This window comes from Lactuca saligna, chromosome 3 (assembly GCF_052625555.1).
Source record: "Lactuca saligna cultivar CGN05327 chromosome 3, ASM5262555v1, whole genome shotgun sequence".
Taxonomy (NCBI): domain Eukaryota; kingdom Viridiplantae; phylum Streptophyta; class Magnoliopsida; order Asterales; family Asteraceae; genus Lactuca; species Lactuca saligna.
In genome coordinates this window covers 215,864,383-215,883,958 of record NC_136419.1, presented here as the reverse complement: position 1 = coordinate 215,883,958, position 19,576 = coordinate 215,864,383, and the positions used below count along the sequence as shown (strand labels likewise).

The 19,576-nt window shown below is 31.6% G+C and overlaps 2 protein-coding genes across 3 annotated transcripts; both read left to right on the top strand.

Annotated features, from left to right (window-relative positions):
* The first annotated feature begins 227 nt into the window (after positions 1 to 227).
* ABIL1 (ABI-1-like 1) lies at positions 228 to 5,241 on the top strand. Its single transcript, XM_078986541.1, has 10 exons — positions 228 to 601; positions 1,149 to 1,231; positions 1,781 to 1,931; positions 2,144 to 2,243; positions 2,336 to 2,434; positions 2,906 to 2,990; positions 3,616 to 3,653; positions 3,740 to 3,840; positions 4,580 to 4,752; positions 5,033 to 5,241. The coding sequence occupies exons 1-9, from the start codon at positions 518 to 520 to the stop codon at positions 4,748 to 4,750; spliced, it is 912 nt and encodes a 303-aa protein (XP_078842667.1). The 5' UTR covers positions 228 to 517; the 3' UTR covers positions 4,751 to 4,752; positions 5,033 to 5,241.
* Positions 5,242 to 12,183: 6,942 nt separating this feature from the next.
* On the top strand, positions 12,184 to 18,713 carry LOC145037813 (uncharacterized). 2 transcript variants are annotated; one of them, XM_078986538.1, is made up of 14 exons: positions 12,184 to 13,019; positions 13,106 to 13,192; positions 13,274 to 13,383; positions 13,479 to 13,529; positions 13,619 to 13,790; positions 14,064 to 14,387; positions 15,108 to 15,308; positions 15,655 to 16,134; positions 16,217 to 16,426; positions 16,980 to 17,168; positions 17,411 to 17,574; positions 17,658 to 17,813; positions 17,899 to 17,977; positions 18,052 to 18,713. In XM_078986538.1, exons 1-14 carry the CDS (start codon positions 12,597 to 12,599, stop codon positions 18,490 to 18,492), a joined length of 3,087 nt encoding a protein of 1,028 aa, XP_078842664.1. In that variant the 5' UTR covers positions 12,184 to 12,596; the 3' UTR covers positions 18,493 to 18,713. The 2 variants fall into 2 exon arrangements, with proteins under 2 accessions (XP_078842664.1, XP_078842665.1); XM_078986539.1 differs by having other exon boundaries at positions 12,881 to 13,019; positions 13,116 to 13,192.
* The last annotated feature ends 863 nt before the right edge of the window (positions 18,714 to 19,576 follow it).

The window sequence follows — 19,576 nt, the reverse complement described above, 5'->3', positions numbered from 1 at the left end:
GTATTGCTCCTAATTTCTTATATAGCAATCTCAAAATTCTCCACGGTTCAAAATTTATGTAGCTATTAAGTATAGGGACCTTGGTGCAATTAAAACTAAATTCAAAATTCCCCACACTTCAACTAGCGTCTAGCTTAAAGTATAGGGACCTCGATGAAAATAAATTTCAATATTTTCACCTAGCTTTAATGATAGTCCCGTTGATTTGGATTTCAACCACCTTTCACGACTTGCAATAAATTCTTTCTACATTTAACACTTTCCCCGCTCTACTTCACACTTCCCCCAAATACTTTCTGTCTTTTTTGCTTAACAAACACTCCTCTAATTTCCAAACTCTAAAATCCAATCAAAACGACAAACATTTTTGATTCGTAGCCCTACGCATAAGATTCCGAACTAGTTTTTTTACGCATATTTCTTGAATTTGCGTTTTTACGATTATACTAGGGTTTTTGCCCAGAGTTTGGTGATCAAATGTTCTGGATTTTATCGGTGTATCTATTTTAAGTGCGCGATGGAATTGGAGCAATCAAATCAAGGAATGACAATTGAAGAGGCGTCAATGGAACAAAGCATTGGATTTGTTAAAGCCCTACAGGTTTTCAGTCAATTTAATTTCTCATTTTTCGGTTGATGTCAGATCTGTATTGTTATATGAAATGATATCTACGGATGTTAATTATGAAATCTGTGCTATAGTTTTGGTTTTACTGTATTAGGTTTCTGTTTTATATGTCCTCTAGTGTGAAAATTAACTATGATACTAGGTCACAAAAATCCTAATCAACTTGAAGTTTATGAATTCCAATCGAATTTAGGCTTGAGTTCACTACATACTTGGGACTAGCTTGTATTGGTCTTTAGTGGTTTAAGTCATATAACATTTTCATTATGATGTGGAATGGGTGAATTAGCTCGATGTGTGATTCCTCTTATGTCAATAAATTGACACAAAAAACCTAATCAAGTCAAAATGTATAGAGTTCCAATCTAGGATCAAGCTTGGTTCATATCAGAGACATGGGAATAACTTGTTATACTCTAATGAATTAGGGTTGTGTTTATGCTTTATTGGATGCTTTTATATGCTAAAATAGTAACCAATTATCGTTGCTAATTGGTTTTGATTCTTGTATGTTTTTTAGGAACTCAAAAACTTAAGACCCCAGCTTTATTCGGCAGCAGAATATTGTGAAAAATCTTATCTTCACAGCGATCAAAAACAGATGTAAGATTCATCTTTTTGCCTACCTAATAACTTGATAGTTGGATCTTTTGTTCAATTGTAGGCAATCGAATAATTCACCGTTCACACGATTTTTCTTAAAAAAGCCAAAACAGCTCTATATTTTGCTATAATCGTGTTTTGGATAAAATTAAATACCTATCAGGACTCATTACATTAGTTGTAGGTTGATTATAATTACATGATTCCTCTTTTTTCTCATCACTAAGGGTATTTCAGAATGAGTTAAAGACTCATTTATTCAACAAAACACGTTTTTTCAGTTTAGGCAAGAAAGTGGATTTCTTGTTTAATTAATGCAGAGCAATGTTTCAATTTCTTACCACCACCTTTTACCAATTCATGCAATAAAGTGAATTTTTATTTTAATTGATAAGAATCCACTTTGTAGCATCATTTGGTAAAAAATGTGTAAGCCATTGCATAAATAAGCGACTAACCCGACATTTGGCTCGTAGTGGAACCATTGTGAATATTTTATTTTTCCTAAATCGCCCTTATACTTTACATGAATGATGAATTGTGATACAGGGTCCTTGATAACCTGAAAGATTATGCGATTCGAGCCCTAGTCAATGCTGTTGACCATCTTGGCACTGTTGCTTACAAACTCACTGACCTTCTTGACCAACAGAGTTCAGAAATTTCATCAACAGAGTTGCATCTTACATGTTTACATCAAGTACGATATGTTGATTTTTTTTTTTTATTTATTCTTTATTGACTTACAAGTTACAAACAAACCACCATTCTTGCAATAATGCTTAAATAAAGAAAAGAGAAAAACCACACCCGAATTTGAATCAGTTTTTCTTTTTCTTTGATTTTTCTTTTGTAAGAACAATCACTCCAACATAATTTTAAAATTTCTTTTGTTTTTTTTTTTATGTAAAGCAACTTCTTACATGCCAAACATATACGGATAAAGAAGCCATCAGACAGCAAGAATTATTAGCAGTTTTACCAAGGCATCACAAACGTTACATTTTACCTAGTAAGAATCTTAATATTTGTACAACACTTTGACATACATATTACATAGATAGTGCACTCAATGTGTAAGCGTAACATTTTCTTTGAACCTAGATTCTATCAGCAAAAAGGTCCATTTTAGCCCTCAGGTTCAAACCGATTCAAACGCAAGGCAAAGTAATCTTCAACCACGAACTCGCCAATTTACTTCAGGTAGCAATTAGCAAAGCAAATACTCTCTTCTTTTCATTGAAAATGCAACATTTATCCTTTTTGAATGGGGCAAAATTGTCATTTTTGTCCCACCTGACCTATTAGATAAAACTAAAGTTTACTTCAAATAAAAAAAGTTAAATAAGTTATAAACCCAAATGGCTGTTGCTGTTCTAGATTAAAAAGAAACACAACTACCTACAACTTAATTCTCCAGATAACATTCACATTTTCTAACTTGTAACTTTGGGATATTGACATACTTTCGATCTCTTACCTGTGCAAAAGACGTGAATGCCCTTCTCTTTGGAAACAAATTCCCGTTTTTTCTGAACTACATATATATATATATATATATTTATAAACGAGCAACTTTTTTAACAAAAATTGGGAAATAAGATGTGTTTATATATGAATGGAAATTAATAAAAAGTGAAAATGATTTAGTTTATAAATTGTGTTTTACTCCAGGTACCCCGGCTTCAAATACTCTTTCTTGGCATTTAGCAACGGAAACTAAATCTACTTTGAAAGGGGGTTCACGCCCATCGATGAGGTAATAATAATACTATAACTATACTATCAAATTATTTCTCTTTTTCCACAAGTCACAACAAAAGAATTTTTACTTTTTTTATTCATTCCATTCCCTTGTCAAACCAACTTCATGGCTTCTTGAAGATTGTATATAAAAATCCTGAAAAGAAATGTGATATCTGTACTTTTTTTGAAATATTGCTCCCAATTATAGCATTGGACTTTCATACATTTTTTTTTTTTTTTTTTTTTTTTCTGTTAGAGCATTATACTTTGAAAAATCTACCTAATTATAGGAATATAGATTGCTCTGTGTAATAGTGTCTGAAAAAGAACTTGATGTTTTTGGGCTTAATACAAGAAATATCTACATTTTTTCGTTTATTTCTGTTATAGCATTGTACTTTTGTTTTTTTCTTATCGAATATCAAGGCATTGTAGTTTTAAAAATCTACCCAATTGTTGCATTGCACTTACATTTTTTGCTCTTATTAGGATTTAGCAATAAAAATATCCATGATAATTTGGTAGATCATTTAAACTAATAATGCTGTAAATGGAAGAAACAAATGAATGGAAGTATGTTGCTATTTTTTTGCATTTAACCTTTTTTTTTTTTTTAATTATTATTATTATTATTGCAGCATGGAAGAACCAAAACCATCTCGCCGAACTCCATCCAGTATGATTGAGTTTTATTAGCTTTTGCTATATTATTTAATAAAGTTAAATTTTGCTACATTTTTTTTAATATATATTTATATATAGATGGTGAAGAGGGCATGCAGAAAAGGGCAGATAATCTTCGATTGTCGAATGTGGGGCCCGCTTCTACCACAGCTATGCAGACACTTGGCATCATTCAACGGGTATGTGTATGTCAATTCTATATCTTTTAAATTATATATATATATATATATATATATATATATATATATATATATATATATATATATATATATATATATATATATATATAATTGATGAAATTTTTCGAGTCTTCGTGTGCTTTGCTGGTTCCACAACCAAATGGGTATTTTAGTCATCGAGTAATATACAATTGTTATAATTTCTTCTTGACAAAATTGACAAAAAACTAAAAGGGTATTTTAGTCATTTGGTAACATACAAAAAATCGACGAAAGGGTAGTTCAGTCATTAGGTAATAATATATTATACGGTTGATGAAAATTTCCTTTTGACAAACACCGAAAGGGTATTGTGGTCATTTGTTTTTATAATTTTCTTTTGACAAAATTGGCAAAAAACTGAAAGGGTATGTTAGTCAGTCATTTGGTACTTCACACTTGATGAAAAATTCCCATTGTTAAAATTGACAAAAAAAATGAAAAATTGGTAACATAGAATTGTTATAATCTATCTCCTTCTGACAAAATAAAAAACTGAAAGGGTATTTTAGTCATTTGGTAATATACACTTGTTGTAATTTCCTTTTGACAACATTGACAAAAAAGTAAAAGTGTATTTTAGTGTTTTGGTGGTATACAATTGTTTATGATTTCCAACCTTTGGATGGAATTCAGAAAAATAAAATAAAAATGAAAGGGTATTTTGGTCATTTGGTAATAAACATTAAACAATATATAGGATCCAAGTGAGGGTCAGAAGCCAATGACACCGTTCCGATCATTTGACAACCAAACAAGACATGAAAAGTCAAAGTCAAAGGCACCCGGTCGCAGCAAGAGTCTCTTATCCGCTTTCTTTGTCAAACAAAAGCCAACCAAACAACAACCACCACCCATTTCATTTTCGTGAAGGTACAACTTTCATTGCATATTGTACAACACAACTCCCCATAAACCAAAACACATTGTACTTTGAATTTTTATTTTATTTACTATATATATATATATAGGAGGAAGACGTTGTATTTTGAAAAACCCACCCAATTATAGCAGTGTTGTTGGGTGGATTTTTCAAAGTAGAATGTTGAGAAATATTGTAAAAAGAAATGGAAGTAGGATGCTATAAACAAATAATATGAAAGTATGTTGCTATTTATTAAACCAAACCGTGTACCATGTGTGTGTATTACAGCTTCTACAAGTGAACGGGAAAGAGTCAAAGAATAGTAGTTTTACTATGAAAGAGAAAGAGAAAGAGTAGTTAGTTAGTTAGTGAGTGTGGTTGTAGTTTGGAGTTGTATATGGTGTGTGTAACAACAAACAAATGAATAAAGTTTGTCTAATAATTACACAGACTAATCTTCATCTTTAAAGAAACTTAACAGTACTTGCTCTCACAAATCCTATTTTTATTTCATAAGAATTACATGTTTTTTTTTTTTTTTTTTTTTCTTATTATCCATAAAAAGCATGTTATTTTCACTACCAAACTATTACTTGTATTGGAGAAAGTTCTTATTCGAGTAAAGGTTGATGAAAACTTCGTAATGTAAAAAAAAGGTATTGCTAAAGGTTTATGCATTGTGAAATGTAAAGATAAAGCCATCTCAAATCCATTCAACTTACCCTAGTCAACATCATATTTTCAATGCTTTTATCGTTTATTTATTGCATGTCTCATGTTTTGGAAATTCTCACAAAATTTTAAATCGTATACAAAAACAGTTCAGTATAATTCAAATTTTTGGGTTTTTTTTATTGAAAAAGTGGTTTATTTATAAAATATCATTTTCATACATGTATGAGAAACAATAGGAGTAAGTCATATAAGCATTCATAGAATTTACCAAACAATAGAAATAGCTTTCATACTTATTTTATTTTTTATTTTCTTATTATTATTATTTTCTTTTATCAAACAATAGAAATAAATTTCATAGATTTTATCAAACAATAGTGTAAGATTTTATAAAAACATTTGACATGTGTTCCATGTTGGGGGAAATATCACCATATACTCACCTTATGAGTTGTATTACACACATTAAATATCAACATACTCGGATAATGCTAAAACTAGCATCCCATGTTCAACCAAATCAACGTTCTAGTATGTTGAGTGTCAAAGTATTTCATTCATTAAGGTTATTATCTTGTCATATCACGAATCAAATGCTTTGTATGCTTAATTTTTATACATCCCAAGTACATATACACCTTCTATCAATTCCATGAATCAATATTCACAATTTATGATAACACCCTATAATCAATTACCATCCAGTGACGTTCATGGTTTAATCCAACCATCAAAAATGAATTGTCAATTTTTTTTTTTTTTTTTTTTTACTAACATTATCCATATTGTCCATTTCACACGCCAGTTGCAATTTTCTTTGATGCCTTAATCATTTACCATTCCAATTTAGGGTTCTTGACCCAAATCAATGAGAAAATAATCATTCATGCTTCAATCTTGTTGTTCTAGTAACAATAACATGTTAAGAATGTTTAATCCATCATTCTCTACCATATTTTCAAACATGCATACCCTTTTCTCTAGCGTTAGGTTTTATGTGTATAACCTTCAAATTACTCAATTTCCACATACTAAAGACGGATATGTGTTTATTACATTCATCTCCAAGGTTTTGTATATAACTAATTTCTTCTTGAAATGCTTAAATCCATCCTTTCTAGCTTCAATATGTGAAATTTACATCATAATTTATGTTAGTATAGCTCCATCTATCATTAACTAGGTTTGATTCTAACATGCAAAGCTATAATCCAAGACTAGGGTAGGGTGCACGAGAACTTCCAATTTCACCAAAAACACCATTAAGTTGCAAAGATTTCAAGATATTGCCTTTAATCTAAGTTGATAGTCGACTATTCTTGTTTCCTCCTATTGATTCTCCTCCGTTTGTCTAAAAAATTGAGTCTTGAACACATATTTTTGCACCTTCAAATACATACACAAGTCTAGAAGGTTTAAAGATGAAAAATGGCTTCAAATGCGAAAAACATGTAATTAAAAATGATCAACTTTAGACTCCTCTTCATCACCTACATGGAAATGTAAGGCTTAAAGGAGAAGGGTACTCAGCCACATAGACAACCCCAAACCTATTCCTATTTGTCAACTTTGTTCAGCTTGGCCCGAGTGTATGTATTTACATGGTTTTACTCTGCCACGTAAATAAGATATCCTTCAACATTTTCTTCATAACCTCTTCATTTCAACCCCAATCAGGGCTGACCCTAAAGGGTGGGCAAACTCGGTGACCACCCCGGACCTCGCCAAATCTCGGGGCCCCAAATAGTGATTTTTAAGATGATAAAAAATATACTTTTCCCTAAAATAACTAAAGGTGCTTGTAGTTTGTGTGGTTGAAGCATAGGAATGGTTGTAGTTGGTGTTCCGTGTTTGAACCTTGTACCACTCCTAGAAGAGATCCTTTTTTTATATGTATTTTACTCAAATGTTAAGGCCCCTCTAAAAATGAAACATGGAGCCACTAAAATGGGTTCTAAAAAAAAAGTGCACTCTACAAATATATCCTATCAACACTTTTGATTCAGCAACAAAATTTCCTATCTTGTTATACAAATTCACAAGGAAAATGCATAAAAAAAGATAAAGGGAATATTATTGGTTTATGTCGACAGCTTTTGAAAGGAGATTAAACTCTGATTCAACAACAAAACGTCATTTTTTTGTGAACCTTTGCGCATGGTTGATTTAATCAAGTAGATTATGCTAGATTTAGGTTTGTTTCTATAAGGTGATTTTTATGAGATTTTTTTTGTTTGTTTTATCGTATTAACTTTATCTTTTATACGACTAGTATTTAATCACAACCCATGATGCGTTGAAGAACTCATTTGGAAAATGGACCACAGTTTAGAAAAATAAAGTTTCGATCCAAACAATTATGTAAAGTAAATAATAATTAAGAAATTATAATAATAAAAATTATATTAATAAAAATGAAAACTATAAAAACAAATTTTGCAAAGGGACCAAAGACAATTTTAGAATATTGTATTAAGTTTTTAAATTTAACAAAATTTTCCGAGGCAGTGAAGGACCTCAAATTTTATTTTGCTCTGAGTCTCAAATCGTCTTGGACCGGCCTGATCCCAATTGTAACAATTCTTTTTGCACTGACTCCTAACTGTCTTAACTACACGTTGTAATTTTTTTTGCACCGAAATGGTGAATAAAAATCAGGTACATGGAAAATTCCAAATAACATTTCTCAAGCTTTTCGTTTATCATCCAAATCAAGCATCCATTTTCAAATCTTCGTATCTTTTGCATCTTTGATCCAAATGAACTTTTATTAATCTTAATTAAATTTATGTTGGTGTATCCATTTTGTTTATATACCATCCAAAAACATGGTTTCCATGTTTTCTTTGAAGTGTACATCTCAAGAAACCATAATTCTTTAACTCACCATAAATTTGCCTTTCAAGGACTTTTTAATAACACTCTTTGTATTGGAATATATGGTCATTGATGTAGCCCACTAAACCCTATTTTTCATAGCCATTTATAAGGTGGACTTAAATTCCTTCAATTTCCAATTCATTCAAAAGATTTAATTTAAAAAAAAAAAAAAAAAAAAAAAAAAAAAAAAAAACTATTTCAAAGGAAATCATAGTATGGAACATTTGATTTACTTGTTGTCTGGATCATACTAAGGCTTAAAGGAGTGGGCTTGCTAGGAGCGTTGTAAACCGCATGCCAGGGAGCTCGCTGGAAGAGAAACGCTACACCCACAACGAGAAGAGAGAAAGGATTTAGGTGGGATGTGATTGACTAATTCCTTTTTCTTTTCTTTTTTTCTATTTTTTTCTAAAATAAGTCCTATTAAATTGACATACTACCATTCCCTACATTTTATATGTTAGACATAATAAACTTATTAAATTGACATACTACCATTTCTTATATTTTTTTTATGTTAGACATAATAAGCTTACGTGACTTCAAAATATTTAAAAAATCATACATAACAATATGCTAAGAGTATCTCTTACAAAATAACTTTATTTGATAATAGATATGCATCCTTAAATTTAACTAAATTTAACGTTTTAGTTGTTTTCGGTGACTTTAAATGAATCTTTTGACTTTGAAGAGACATCGATTAATTCACAAAGAAATTTCATTTCTCACGAGGCTAAAACGGTTTGATCTAAATCAACATCTGTATAATAGCTTCTATTATATACATGCAATGAAATTTATATCATGTGTTAGATTGCAACCCTTTCATAAAATGTCTTGTCTCACTATTAATGGAATATTTTGACTTTTAGGAGATGCCAATTGATTCGTGAAGAAATCATTTTTTTCAAAGGGCTAAAATGGTATGATTTAAAGCAATATCTTTATAATAACTTCTACTGCAAGTAATGAAATTTATACCTAGTTTCGATTGCGATGCTTTCATTAGTTGGATACTTCAACCATTACAAGACCATCTCTTTGTGCAGAAAATTTAATTATTAAATAACTGAAATATATATATATATATATATATATATATATATATATATATATATATATATATATATATATATATATATATATATATATATATATATATAGATCCGGTAAGAAATTTTTTTTGGTAGGAAGGTAAGAAGTTTTTTTTCTACATATTTTTTTGACGAACAAAATAAATGAATCACTAGATAATTCATTTGTAAGATGATTCACAAGAAAAAATTCCCAAAAAAACATATTTATGATTCATTTTTAACTAAATTAAGAAAAAATTCACTTTTATGACAATTTTAGTGAATAACAACAAAATCATTGTATAAATGAATCATTGAGATGTTTTTTGAGAATTTTTTCTTTTGAATCATCTTACAAATGAATCATCTAATGATTCATTTTGTTTGTTTGCGAAAAAAATATGTAGAAAAAAAACTTCTTACCTTCCTACAAAAAATTTCCTTCTTATTTGATCTTGACTCTCTCTCTCTCTCTCTCTCTCTCTCTCTCTATATATATATATATATATATATATATATATATATATATGAATATTTAAGTATTAAATAAATGAAATATATTTTGAATATTTCGTTATTAAATAAAAATATTATGTTTTCCAAGAAATGAACAATTCATTTATCTCAACATAATTAAAAGAATCATTGCAAATTATTATATTAGTATGAGGACCACAAAGACATACTGCCGTATAAAGTTTAATATGTACAAACTAGCTACGAATACAATCAACTTGTATTAAAAGCTTAAATATTTTAAGTATTTATTAAATAAATTACACCTAAAATAAACTAACTTCCATTTACAAAATATAAATAATCGACATTCAATGTCTTAGCTTTTATATTAAATTTTTATAATAAATAATTAATATGACGGAGTAAATTTTTTATTATTATTTTTTTTGGTAAAATACCTTTCAAGAATTGTTGAAACTATGCTCTCACCCAATATGTTACAAGTTCAAGTGTTGTTTGACGTAGATTTATAAATTTATATTTATATTTAGCCGATGTATAAATTAGCCATTTATAAAAAAAAATTGATCATTCAATTATATTTCTTAATTTCAAAGTAGGATTAAAAAATAGAATTTAACAAACAAAAAGGTATAAAAATTCAGTGTATTTTCTTTTTCTTTACATTCGCATTATATATTGAAGGGTAAATTGCAAAAATGGTCCCTGTGGTTGGTAAAATTATGTGGTCTAGGTCCAAAAAAGTTTGACGATGCATCAGTGGTTCAATTTCAGATATGTTTTGTGTTTTTGGTCCCTATGGTTGGTATTTTGATGTGGTTTTGGTGCATACCTTATTTAAAATGACAAACATACCCTTAAATATTTCATTTTAAATTATTTTATTTAACTTATTATTATTTTAACTAAAAGAAAAAGAAAAAGAAATTATTATCCTCTCTCTCTCTCTCTCTCTCTCTCTCTCTCTCTCTCAAGGGGACATTGTGCAGAACCCTAAAGAACCCACTATAAGATCGTGACACCATTAACAAATTTAAGCTCAAACAACCGGAATCACAAAATCAAGTGAAGGCGTCAACTGAAGAACCCTAAAGCCGCCATCATCAACCACTCGAATTAGGAGGGGAATGTCAATCACAGATCCTTGAAACTGACTTTGTATCCTCTCAACTAGATATGATTTATCCGGATTTGGATTTTGATTTAGAAATTTAGAGTGGCAGCTAGTAGCGACGTGCGGAAGGAGGTTGCTCCAGGCGGTCTCTTGCTACTTCGTTCCTACTTATGCTCGACGGAAGTGATGAGTTGGAGATAAAAGGGAAAGTAATTCAAAAATAGCAGTTATGGAGGATAATGGCAGTGAGTTGTCGGGTTTCCTTCTTTCTCGTTTTTCCGGCAACCTTGGTGGGAGGAGGTGGTTGGAGTAACTGTGGATGGCGACTGGTGGTGTTTGAGGGTGCTTAGGTGGTGTTTGATTAATCTAACAGTAGGGGATATAAGGTGGAGTTTGTGGTGGGTTATTGGTGTAGTTCACGATGGTTAAAGCCACCGGTAGTGGTTTTTAGTGGTGTTCGATAGTTACAACAACAACACCACCACCACTCCTTGGTGGTGCTTGTTCTCGGTAGTGAAGGAAGAAAGGTAAATAGAAAACGTAAAGGTTGGGTAGTATTTGGTTGTCATTTTGGTCAATAGAGGGTGGTGCAAGGTGGTCCTATGGTGGAGTAAAGGGGTGGTGAAATGGTGGTGTTTCAAAACTGATGAATTTGGGTTGTAGATTCGTGAGGCTTTAGAGGGTTATGCCCTTTATTTAACATCATTTCAAGAAAGATGGAGGTGGTAAATGGTTACGAGGAGAAAAAGAAGAACTGATTAATTTTCTTTCATTCACTTGTATATGGCTTCAATTTGATCAGGGAAGGAAAAACCTTTAGCATGTTTCCTCATTAGTTCATTTGACTTTCACAAGTCAAAGACAGAAGAGAGAGAGATAGAAGGAGAGAGATCGAGAGAGAGAGAGTCATTCTCTAATTTTTAATTACTTAAAATCATTAAGATTTATATAAAAATAAGAAAAACAAATATAAAGGGTATAATTGTCCTTTTAAGTGGATAGGGACCAAAATCACTAAAAATATCCAATTTTGGACCAATAGTGCATCAACATTTCGTTTTGAACCAAAAACATAGAATTTTGACAACCATAGGACCATTTTTGCAATTTTGTCTATATTGAAAATTATAAACTTAAATTATGTATAATTACTTATTACAAGTACAAGTTCGAACAAGAGCTGACCTCAAATATAAAGCAGGCGACTTCGAATTCAGTCCATCTTCCCTATATTTCTTGATAAAATTCCATCTCCCAAAAGTCTCTCTCTCTCTTCTTTCTCTCTCTAGAAACTCTCATTGCTTGTTTTCATCGACAGGATCTATTGATTTCTTTAATGGGGGGCTTCTCTTTTTAGTTAATACAAATAAAATAGAAGAAAACAAATAGTCCTTCTGCCATACCTCATTCATTCCCCACTCGTGTTTATATCATCACACTCCACTATGGTTAATTTGATCCCATTCTTAGCTCAAGAACAAAGCTGATAATCAGCAAACCCTTTCATCGTTTTCAAGAAACATTTCGTTACTAATCCATTGGTAAAGATTGTTTCTTTTTGTTCTTACTGGGTTTTATAGGATTTCCGATTTGGGGATTTGGTATAATATCGGTGGGAATGTAAATGGGTTCTCTTAGTCCGGTACTTCCGCTTAAAAGAGACTCTTTACTTAAAATTTCACCAAATAATTCTTCGCATTTGCAAAGACCCAGATCAAGATTTGCGAGGCTTATTGGTTTCAAGAAGATAGATTACTTGCAATGGGTTTCAGCGTTGGCTGTCTTCATCTTCTTCATGTTCTTGGTTCAAATGTTCTTGCCGCTTTCAATGGTGGATAAAGCTGATGGCGATTTCCTGAAACGAGAAGCTGATTCTGATTTCATCAACTTACTGAAACAAATTGGCGATTTGGATTTCGGTGAAGATGCCAAGTTTATGCCCACCAAGCTTATGATGAAATTCCGAAGAGAAGAAATTAACAATGCTTCTTTCGGTGGTTCAAGAACATTAGCCAGATTTCCCAATAGAAAACCCCAACTTGCTTTGGTGAGTATTATTGTTAATGAATTTACAAAATTCCTTCCATTTTCATGTTCATTTTAGTTTCGCTTTTTATTAGTTTCAATTTGTAGGTTTTTGCAGATCTGTTGGTTGATCCACAGCAGATATTAATGGTCACAGTTGCAGCTGCTTTAAGGGCAATTGGCTATGAAATTGAGGTGCTGTTTTCATTAACATTTAAGCTACTTTTATCTTATAAGTTTCTTACATTTTCTGCACAAATTATATAACTTGTGTAGGTTTACTCGCTTGAAAATGGACCTGTTCATTCTATTTGGAGAAGTATTGGAGTTCCTGTGAATATTATGGATGCTAACAATAAAACAGACATTACAATTGACTGGTTAAAGTATTTTGCTTTTTACTCTATTATATTATAATTACAAAAACTCCTGAAAAATGTTTTCTACAACATTTTTTTTTTCTTTTAATAATCTTTTGCAGCTATGATGGTGTACTTGTGAACTCTCTTGAAGCAAAGGATGTTGTTTCATGGTAAGTGGAGTCTTATTTACTACCAAAAATAAGTTTGCTAATTCTTTCATTTAGTCCTATTTCTGAGCAATTTTTATATTTTGTTGCAGCCTTTTGCATGAACCCTTTAAATCTGTTCCTCTTATATGGAGTATCCATGAAAAAAGTCTTGCTACTCGTGTGGCAAGTTATGTCTCCAGTGGCAAAGTTGAGATTATTGATGAATGGAAGCCTATTTTTAATCGAGCTACAGTTGTTGTCTTCCCAAACTATGCCCTACCTGTATGTATATATATAATCTAAGGTTTAAATGCAAAAAAAAAGCAATATACTTTCATTTAAATGGAAGTAGAATACTATAATACACAAATAAATGAAAGTACATTGCAATTTTAACATTTTGAATTTGTGGGTCCCATTTCCCATCCCATTGAATGATGTCATGAGAAGAAAAATTGTGATTATAGGTGTTTTACATTAATAAAGATGGGAATGGGACCCACATATATCCCCCCTAAAGATGTGATTTTTTTTTTTTTTTTTTTTTTTTTTCAGATGTTTTATGCTGCATTTGATGATGGAAACTACTTTGTCATACCTGGATCTCCTTCCAAAGCTTGCAAAGTAGAAGATTCAACAATCATTCATGAAGAAAATCATCTGCATGTAAATATGATGGATATTGGAGTTGATGATTTTGTTGTTGCTGTTGTGGGAAGCGAGTTTCTATATAAAGGAATATGGTTGGAGCATGCTCTTGTGTTAAGAGCTTTATTTCCACTTTTAGCTGAGTTTCGAATTAGTGACAATTTCAGTCCTCGTCTCAAGATCTTAATCTTCACTCATGATTTGACCGGTAATTACAGTTCTGCCATTGAGGTAAAGTTGTTTTTTATTTTAACTTTCCTTTTGTTTTTTTAGCAAGTTGGGTAAATGCAAGAAATAGCAATGTACTTTCATTAATTAAAAAAAAGAAAAAACCACTACATAAAACTTTGAATTCTGTAAAAACCACTATAGTTTGGAATTTGTTTAGTTTAACCACTCAAAGAAATGTTTTTATGATTTTAACCATTAAAATTTTGATTTTTTTTTTTCTAGAAAAATCAACTTCAACTGAAAAAATCTTCTGATTGTTTTTTACAACTCATCACCAGAAAAAAAAGTGTTTTTTTTTACTTATTTGTCCTTTGCCATCATTGCAAAAGTTTGACTATCTTGATTTCGGTCCAAAAGGTGTCTATGACTCGTTGTGATTAAAGGGTAATTTAGGTATTTGAGAAATAGTCAAACAATCTCCTAAAACTAAGTCAGGTCATATTATTGCATTTATAAAATCTACCTAGTTACATGCAAATGCAAACCGTTGGGTATATTTTTCAAAGTTTAATAATGTCTTAATAAGAAAAAAAAAACTGAATTGGGGCATTAAACTTTGAAAAATCATCAACCGCATTATAGCATTATACTTTTGATTTTTTTCTTATTATGAAAAATCTATCCAATTTAGACCTTTGCAAGTTGTTAAGTTATTGTCATTGTTTCAAAATTTTGACTGTAAGGGTAGTTTAGACATTTGACAAATGTTTTTTGTTGTAGGAAATTGCTTTAAACCTTAATTATCCAAGAGGTAGTGTGAGTCATGTTGCCATTGATGAAGACATGGGCGTTTTAGGAATAACTGATGTTGTAATATACGGGTCATTCTTTGAAGAACAATCTTTTCCTGATATTCTGACAAGGGCAATGTGTCTTGAGAAACCAATAATTGCCCCTGACTTACCAATAATCAAGAAATATGTAAGTCAACCTATCTCTATTACAAATTATCCTTTGACTTTTTTCAGTCAAACTTCTATTTGGGTGAAACGTACGAATTTATATGATCTTGTAATTATTATTATTTTTTTATAGCACTAATTGTATTTCTTAAACCCAATTACTGTTTTTTCCACAAAAACTTCAATAAGTTCCGATTCATATCGTTTTCGAAATCGAAAATAGTTTGTTTGACTTTATAAGTCAATGTATGACAAACTAATGTCAAACTTCTATAGACTCATATCATTATTTTTGAAGTAGAAAAAAGTTTGTTTGACTTCAAAAGTCAAAGTATACAAACTAATAACTTCATAACACATTTCAGGTTAATCACGGGGTAAATGGGCTTCTTTTTCCAAAGGAAAACATAAAGGAGTTAACACAAATAACATTACAAGTGGTTTCCAAAGGAAAATTATCATCTCTAGCTACCAATATTGCATCAACCGGAAAAGACACTGCCAAAAACATGATGGCTTTGGATTCCATTGAAGGGTATGCTTCATTGATAGAAAACATCCTTCACCTTCCCTCGGAAGTTGCATCTCCAAGGGCAATATCGGAAATTCCCTCCGATATCAAAACAAAGTGGCAATGGCATCTTTTTGAAGCTATTGAAGATCGTGAATACGTAAATAGAACTTTGAGGATTCATCATTTGTTAGACAAAGTCGAAGGTCAATGGAAGCATGCTCCAAGGGCAATATCGGAAATTCCAACAAATGATTCCTTTATATATGATTTATGGGAAGAAGAAAAAAGAGACCAGATAATGAAAGCTAGAAGGGCAAGAGAAGACGATGAGGTAACGGGATGGAAGTTGAAAAAAATCTCTTTTTCCTTATTTTGATTGATGTGAATTTACTTATTTGGCCTTTGTTATGTAGGTGAGAGATAGAAGTGAGCAACCAAGGGGGACATGGGAGGAAGTGTACAAAAATGCGAAAAAAGTTGATAGAAATAAGAATGATTTGCATGAGAGGGATGATGGGGAGCTTGAAAGAACAGGTCAACCGTTGTGCATCTATGAACCTTACTTTGGTCAAGGATCTTGGTCTTTTCTCCACACTAATTCTCTTTATCGGGGGATTCGACTCGTAAGTAGTTTTTGACTTTTTCATTATGCATCTATGAAAACCCTTTTGACTTTTTTGTCGAGGTGTTTTTCATCAAAATTTTTTGGTCAAGTACAAAAGACCAAGATTTTCATTTCTGAACTCATATTAGTGTCAAATTTACCTTTTATCAAACCTTTTGAACTGTTGGTCAAAGTTTGACTTTGTCGGTGTAATGTTTTCAAGGCTAGATCTGAATTTCACATGTATGATTATGTCTTTAAGGTGCATCTTAAAGTGTTTTTAGGTCATTTTGGCACAACCCCTTTTGATTAATTGGACAAACATGGGTTTTTACTGTGTTTATTAGTGTTGAAAATTTTCTTTGACGTTTTGGAGTCAAACTTTGATTTTCTGGTCAATTCTTGATTTTTTAGTACAAAAAACAAGATTGCCACTTTTGAAACACCCTTTAGTCATAAATCAAACCAGGATCATGTAATTTTAACCTTACATTCATCGGAGTCAAACTTTGAGTTTTGGTACAAAAAACCATTAATATGATTTATGATTTATGAATTGATAAATGTTGTAGTCAACAAAAAGTGGAAGACCAAGAAGAGATGACATTGATGCAGCTTCTCGTCTCCCTCTTCTAAACACAGCTTACTACCGTGACACATTTGGTGATTTTGGAGCTTTTCTTGCCATTGCTAATCGAATAGACCACATTCACAAAAACGCTTGGATCGGTTTCTCTTCATGGAGATCTACCCCTAAAAAGGCAACTTCTCATCGCCTTTCTTATTCTAAAAACTACAAACAACATACTTTCCACTTATTTCTGTATTCTATTTATATAATTATACCATCCCACTTCCAATTTTAAATTTTTTACACCTTAAGAAAGCATTGCATTTGAAAAATCTAGCAATCAAAATTGCTTTGTATTTGGGAAGAAATCAAAGTATGTTGCTATTTCTTGCATCCAACCCTAAAAAAGTAAAAATAATGTCCTTGATATAGGAATCTTTATCGAAGAATGCCGAAATTGCTTTACTAGAAGATATTGAAGCTCAAAAACACGGTGATGCGCTTTATTTTTGGGTTCGTATGGATAAAGATCCAAGAAACCCGACCCAACTAGATTTTTGGTCCTTTTGCGATGCTATAAATGCCGGTAATTGCAAGTAAGTTGAAAAAAAGAAAAAAAATCCAGCCATTTTGGGCCAAATCCAAGTTTTGATTTAGTCTTATGTTTGATTTGTACAAGGTTTGCATATTCGGAAGCTTTCAAGAAAATGTACGGGATAAAAGGTAACTTGACCATTGTACCCCCAATGCCCATAGATGGAGGAGACACATGGTCTGTGATGAATAGTTGGGCCATGCCAACAAAATCTTTCCTTGAGTTTGTAATGTTCTCAAGGTTTGTAGATTGTTTTTAATTAGTGAATTTGAATTTATATAAAGTTAGGGGAAGGAATTTTAATTTTCTAGTTGTTAATTTGCAGGATGTTTGTAGATGCTATAGATGAACAAATGTATGATGAACATCATGGAAGTGGTTTGTGCTATCTAAGTTTGAATAAGGTAAAATATTTTTTTGTTATTATCGTCATATTTAGTTGTGTCAAATTACATGAATTATTTATAAAATTTTCAAGGACAAGCATTGCTACTCACGGGTACTCGAGGTTCTCGTTAACATTTGGGCATATCATAGCGCAAGAAGAATGGTGTACATAGATCCCAACACCGGAAAAACACAAGAACAACATCATTTCCAGAAACGCGCGGGAAAAATGTGGGTGAAATGGTTCGATTACAGCACCTTGAAAGCCATGGATGAAGATCTGGCGGAGGAGGCCGATTCCGACCACCCTACAAGGCGGTGGTTATGGCCTTCCACCGGCGAGGTGTTCTGGCAAGGAGTGTATGAGAAAGAAAGGATGCAATGGAGGAAAGAGAAAGAAACAAAGAAACAAAAGACGCGGGCAAAGATTCAGAGGATTAAGAACCGGACTCACCAGAAAGTCATCGGGAAGTATGTGAAACCGCCGCCGGAAAACTCTACGGTGGCGGCGGTAGCGAGGGGCTTCAGGTAGCGGAGGTCGTTCTTGATAGGTTTTTCTTAACGGTGTAGGTGTAGTGGGATTGGTTCAATTCTTTGTGATAATCTTTTGTTTTTTGTTTTTTTTTTTTTCAATTATTTTTTGGGGAAAGTGAGATGGATAGGGTTTTTTAGAAGTGTTTTTATATGTAAATTGCATTTTTTTTAATGATATGATGATACTAATGCTAATGCTAATTTGACCAAATGTTTCCATATGGTGAGTGAATTTTATTCCACAAGGGAAATATGTGAAAAAGTCTCATTATTTTAAATCAATTTACGATTTAGTTCCAAATTAAATTTTGTTTACAAAAAAGAACAGATTATCGGTTAAAACTTCGGATTAATCCTTCGTGGCCGGTATCTCGTCTTTTTTCGTTAATTAATCAAAAATTTTGGGCTTTTTCATTAATTAATCAAAATCTTAGAGTTTTTTTATTATTTATTACCAATAAATCAAAATATTTGGATTTTTCTGAATATTACCTTTAAACTAATATATATTATATGATCTAAGTTAATATGTACTATTCCATGTTTTCTTTCTTATGCTCTTCTAGGCTCACCGTGTGTTTTTATCGGTGTCGTCAAATCCAACAATAAAAATTTCACTCACAAGCCTCGTTAACTCCATTGATTTTCCAAAATTATTCATTCACAACTCTATAATCATCTTTCAATCTCCAAATAAAGAACGGAGAAAATCCTTGTTGATTACGTGGATGTCCCTATTACCTAACCATGACTTAAGTCGTGGTTCCAACACTTGGATGCTCCTATTATCTAACCATGACTTGAATCCTATTTCGAACCCATACACTATTCGCATTGTCCATAGTGTTGTTCACAACAAAATACGAATCCCACATGGTTTAACCACTGATACCTTGGCTCAAGTCTTACATGACCCTTGTTTCCTTACAATAGGGCTTGAAAACCATGAAGAATGAACCATTAAGCTTAAAAAACTCAACATAGGTAAAAAAAATCAACTCGATATTATGTACTGAAAACCATGAAGAATGTTAACTCTAATTGTAAAAAAGATGTTAACAAGCTATCCATCATAAACTATT

What these genes read in the sequence shown, in the direction of transcription:
- ABIL1 (XM_078986541.1), top strand. Translation starts at nt 518, where the DNA reads ATGGAATTGGAGCAATCAAATCAAGGAATGACAATTGAAGAGGCGTCA. An exon ending in ATCTTACATGTTTACATCAA is followed by an intron (nt 1,932 to 2,143) that starts GTACGATATGTT and finishes TTTTATGTAAAG; the next exon opens with CAACTTCTTACATGCCAAAC. An exon ending in AACTCGCCAATTTACTTCAG is followed by an intron (nt 2,435 to 2,905) that starts GTAGCAATTAGC and finishes GTTTTACTCCAG; the next exon opens with GTACCCCGGCTTCAAATACT.
- LOC145037813 (XM_078986538.1), top strand. Translation starts at nt 12,597, where the DNA reads ATGGGTTCTCTTAGTCCGGTACTTCCGCTTAAAAGAGACTCTTTACTT. An exon ending in GGAGATCTACCCCTAAAAAG is followed by an intron (nt 17,169 to 17,410) that starts GCAACTTCTCAT and finishes TCCTTGATATAG; the next exon opens with GAATCTTTATCGAAGAATGC. An exon ending in GAGTTTGTAATGTTCTCAAG is followed by an intron (nt 17,814 to 17,898) that starts GTTTGTAGATTG and finishes GTTAATTTGCAG; the next exon opens with GATGTTTGTAGATGCTATAG.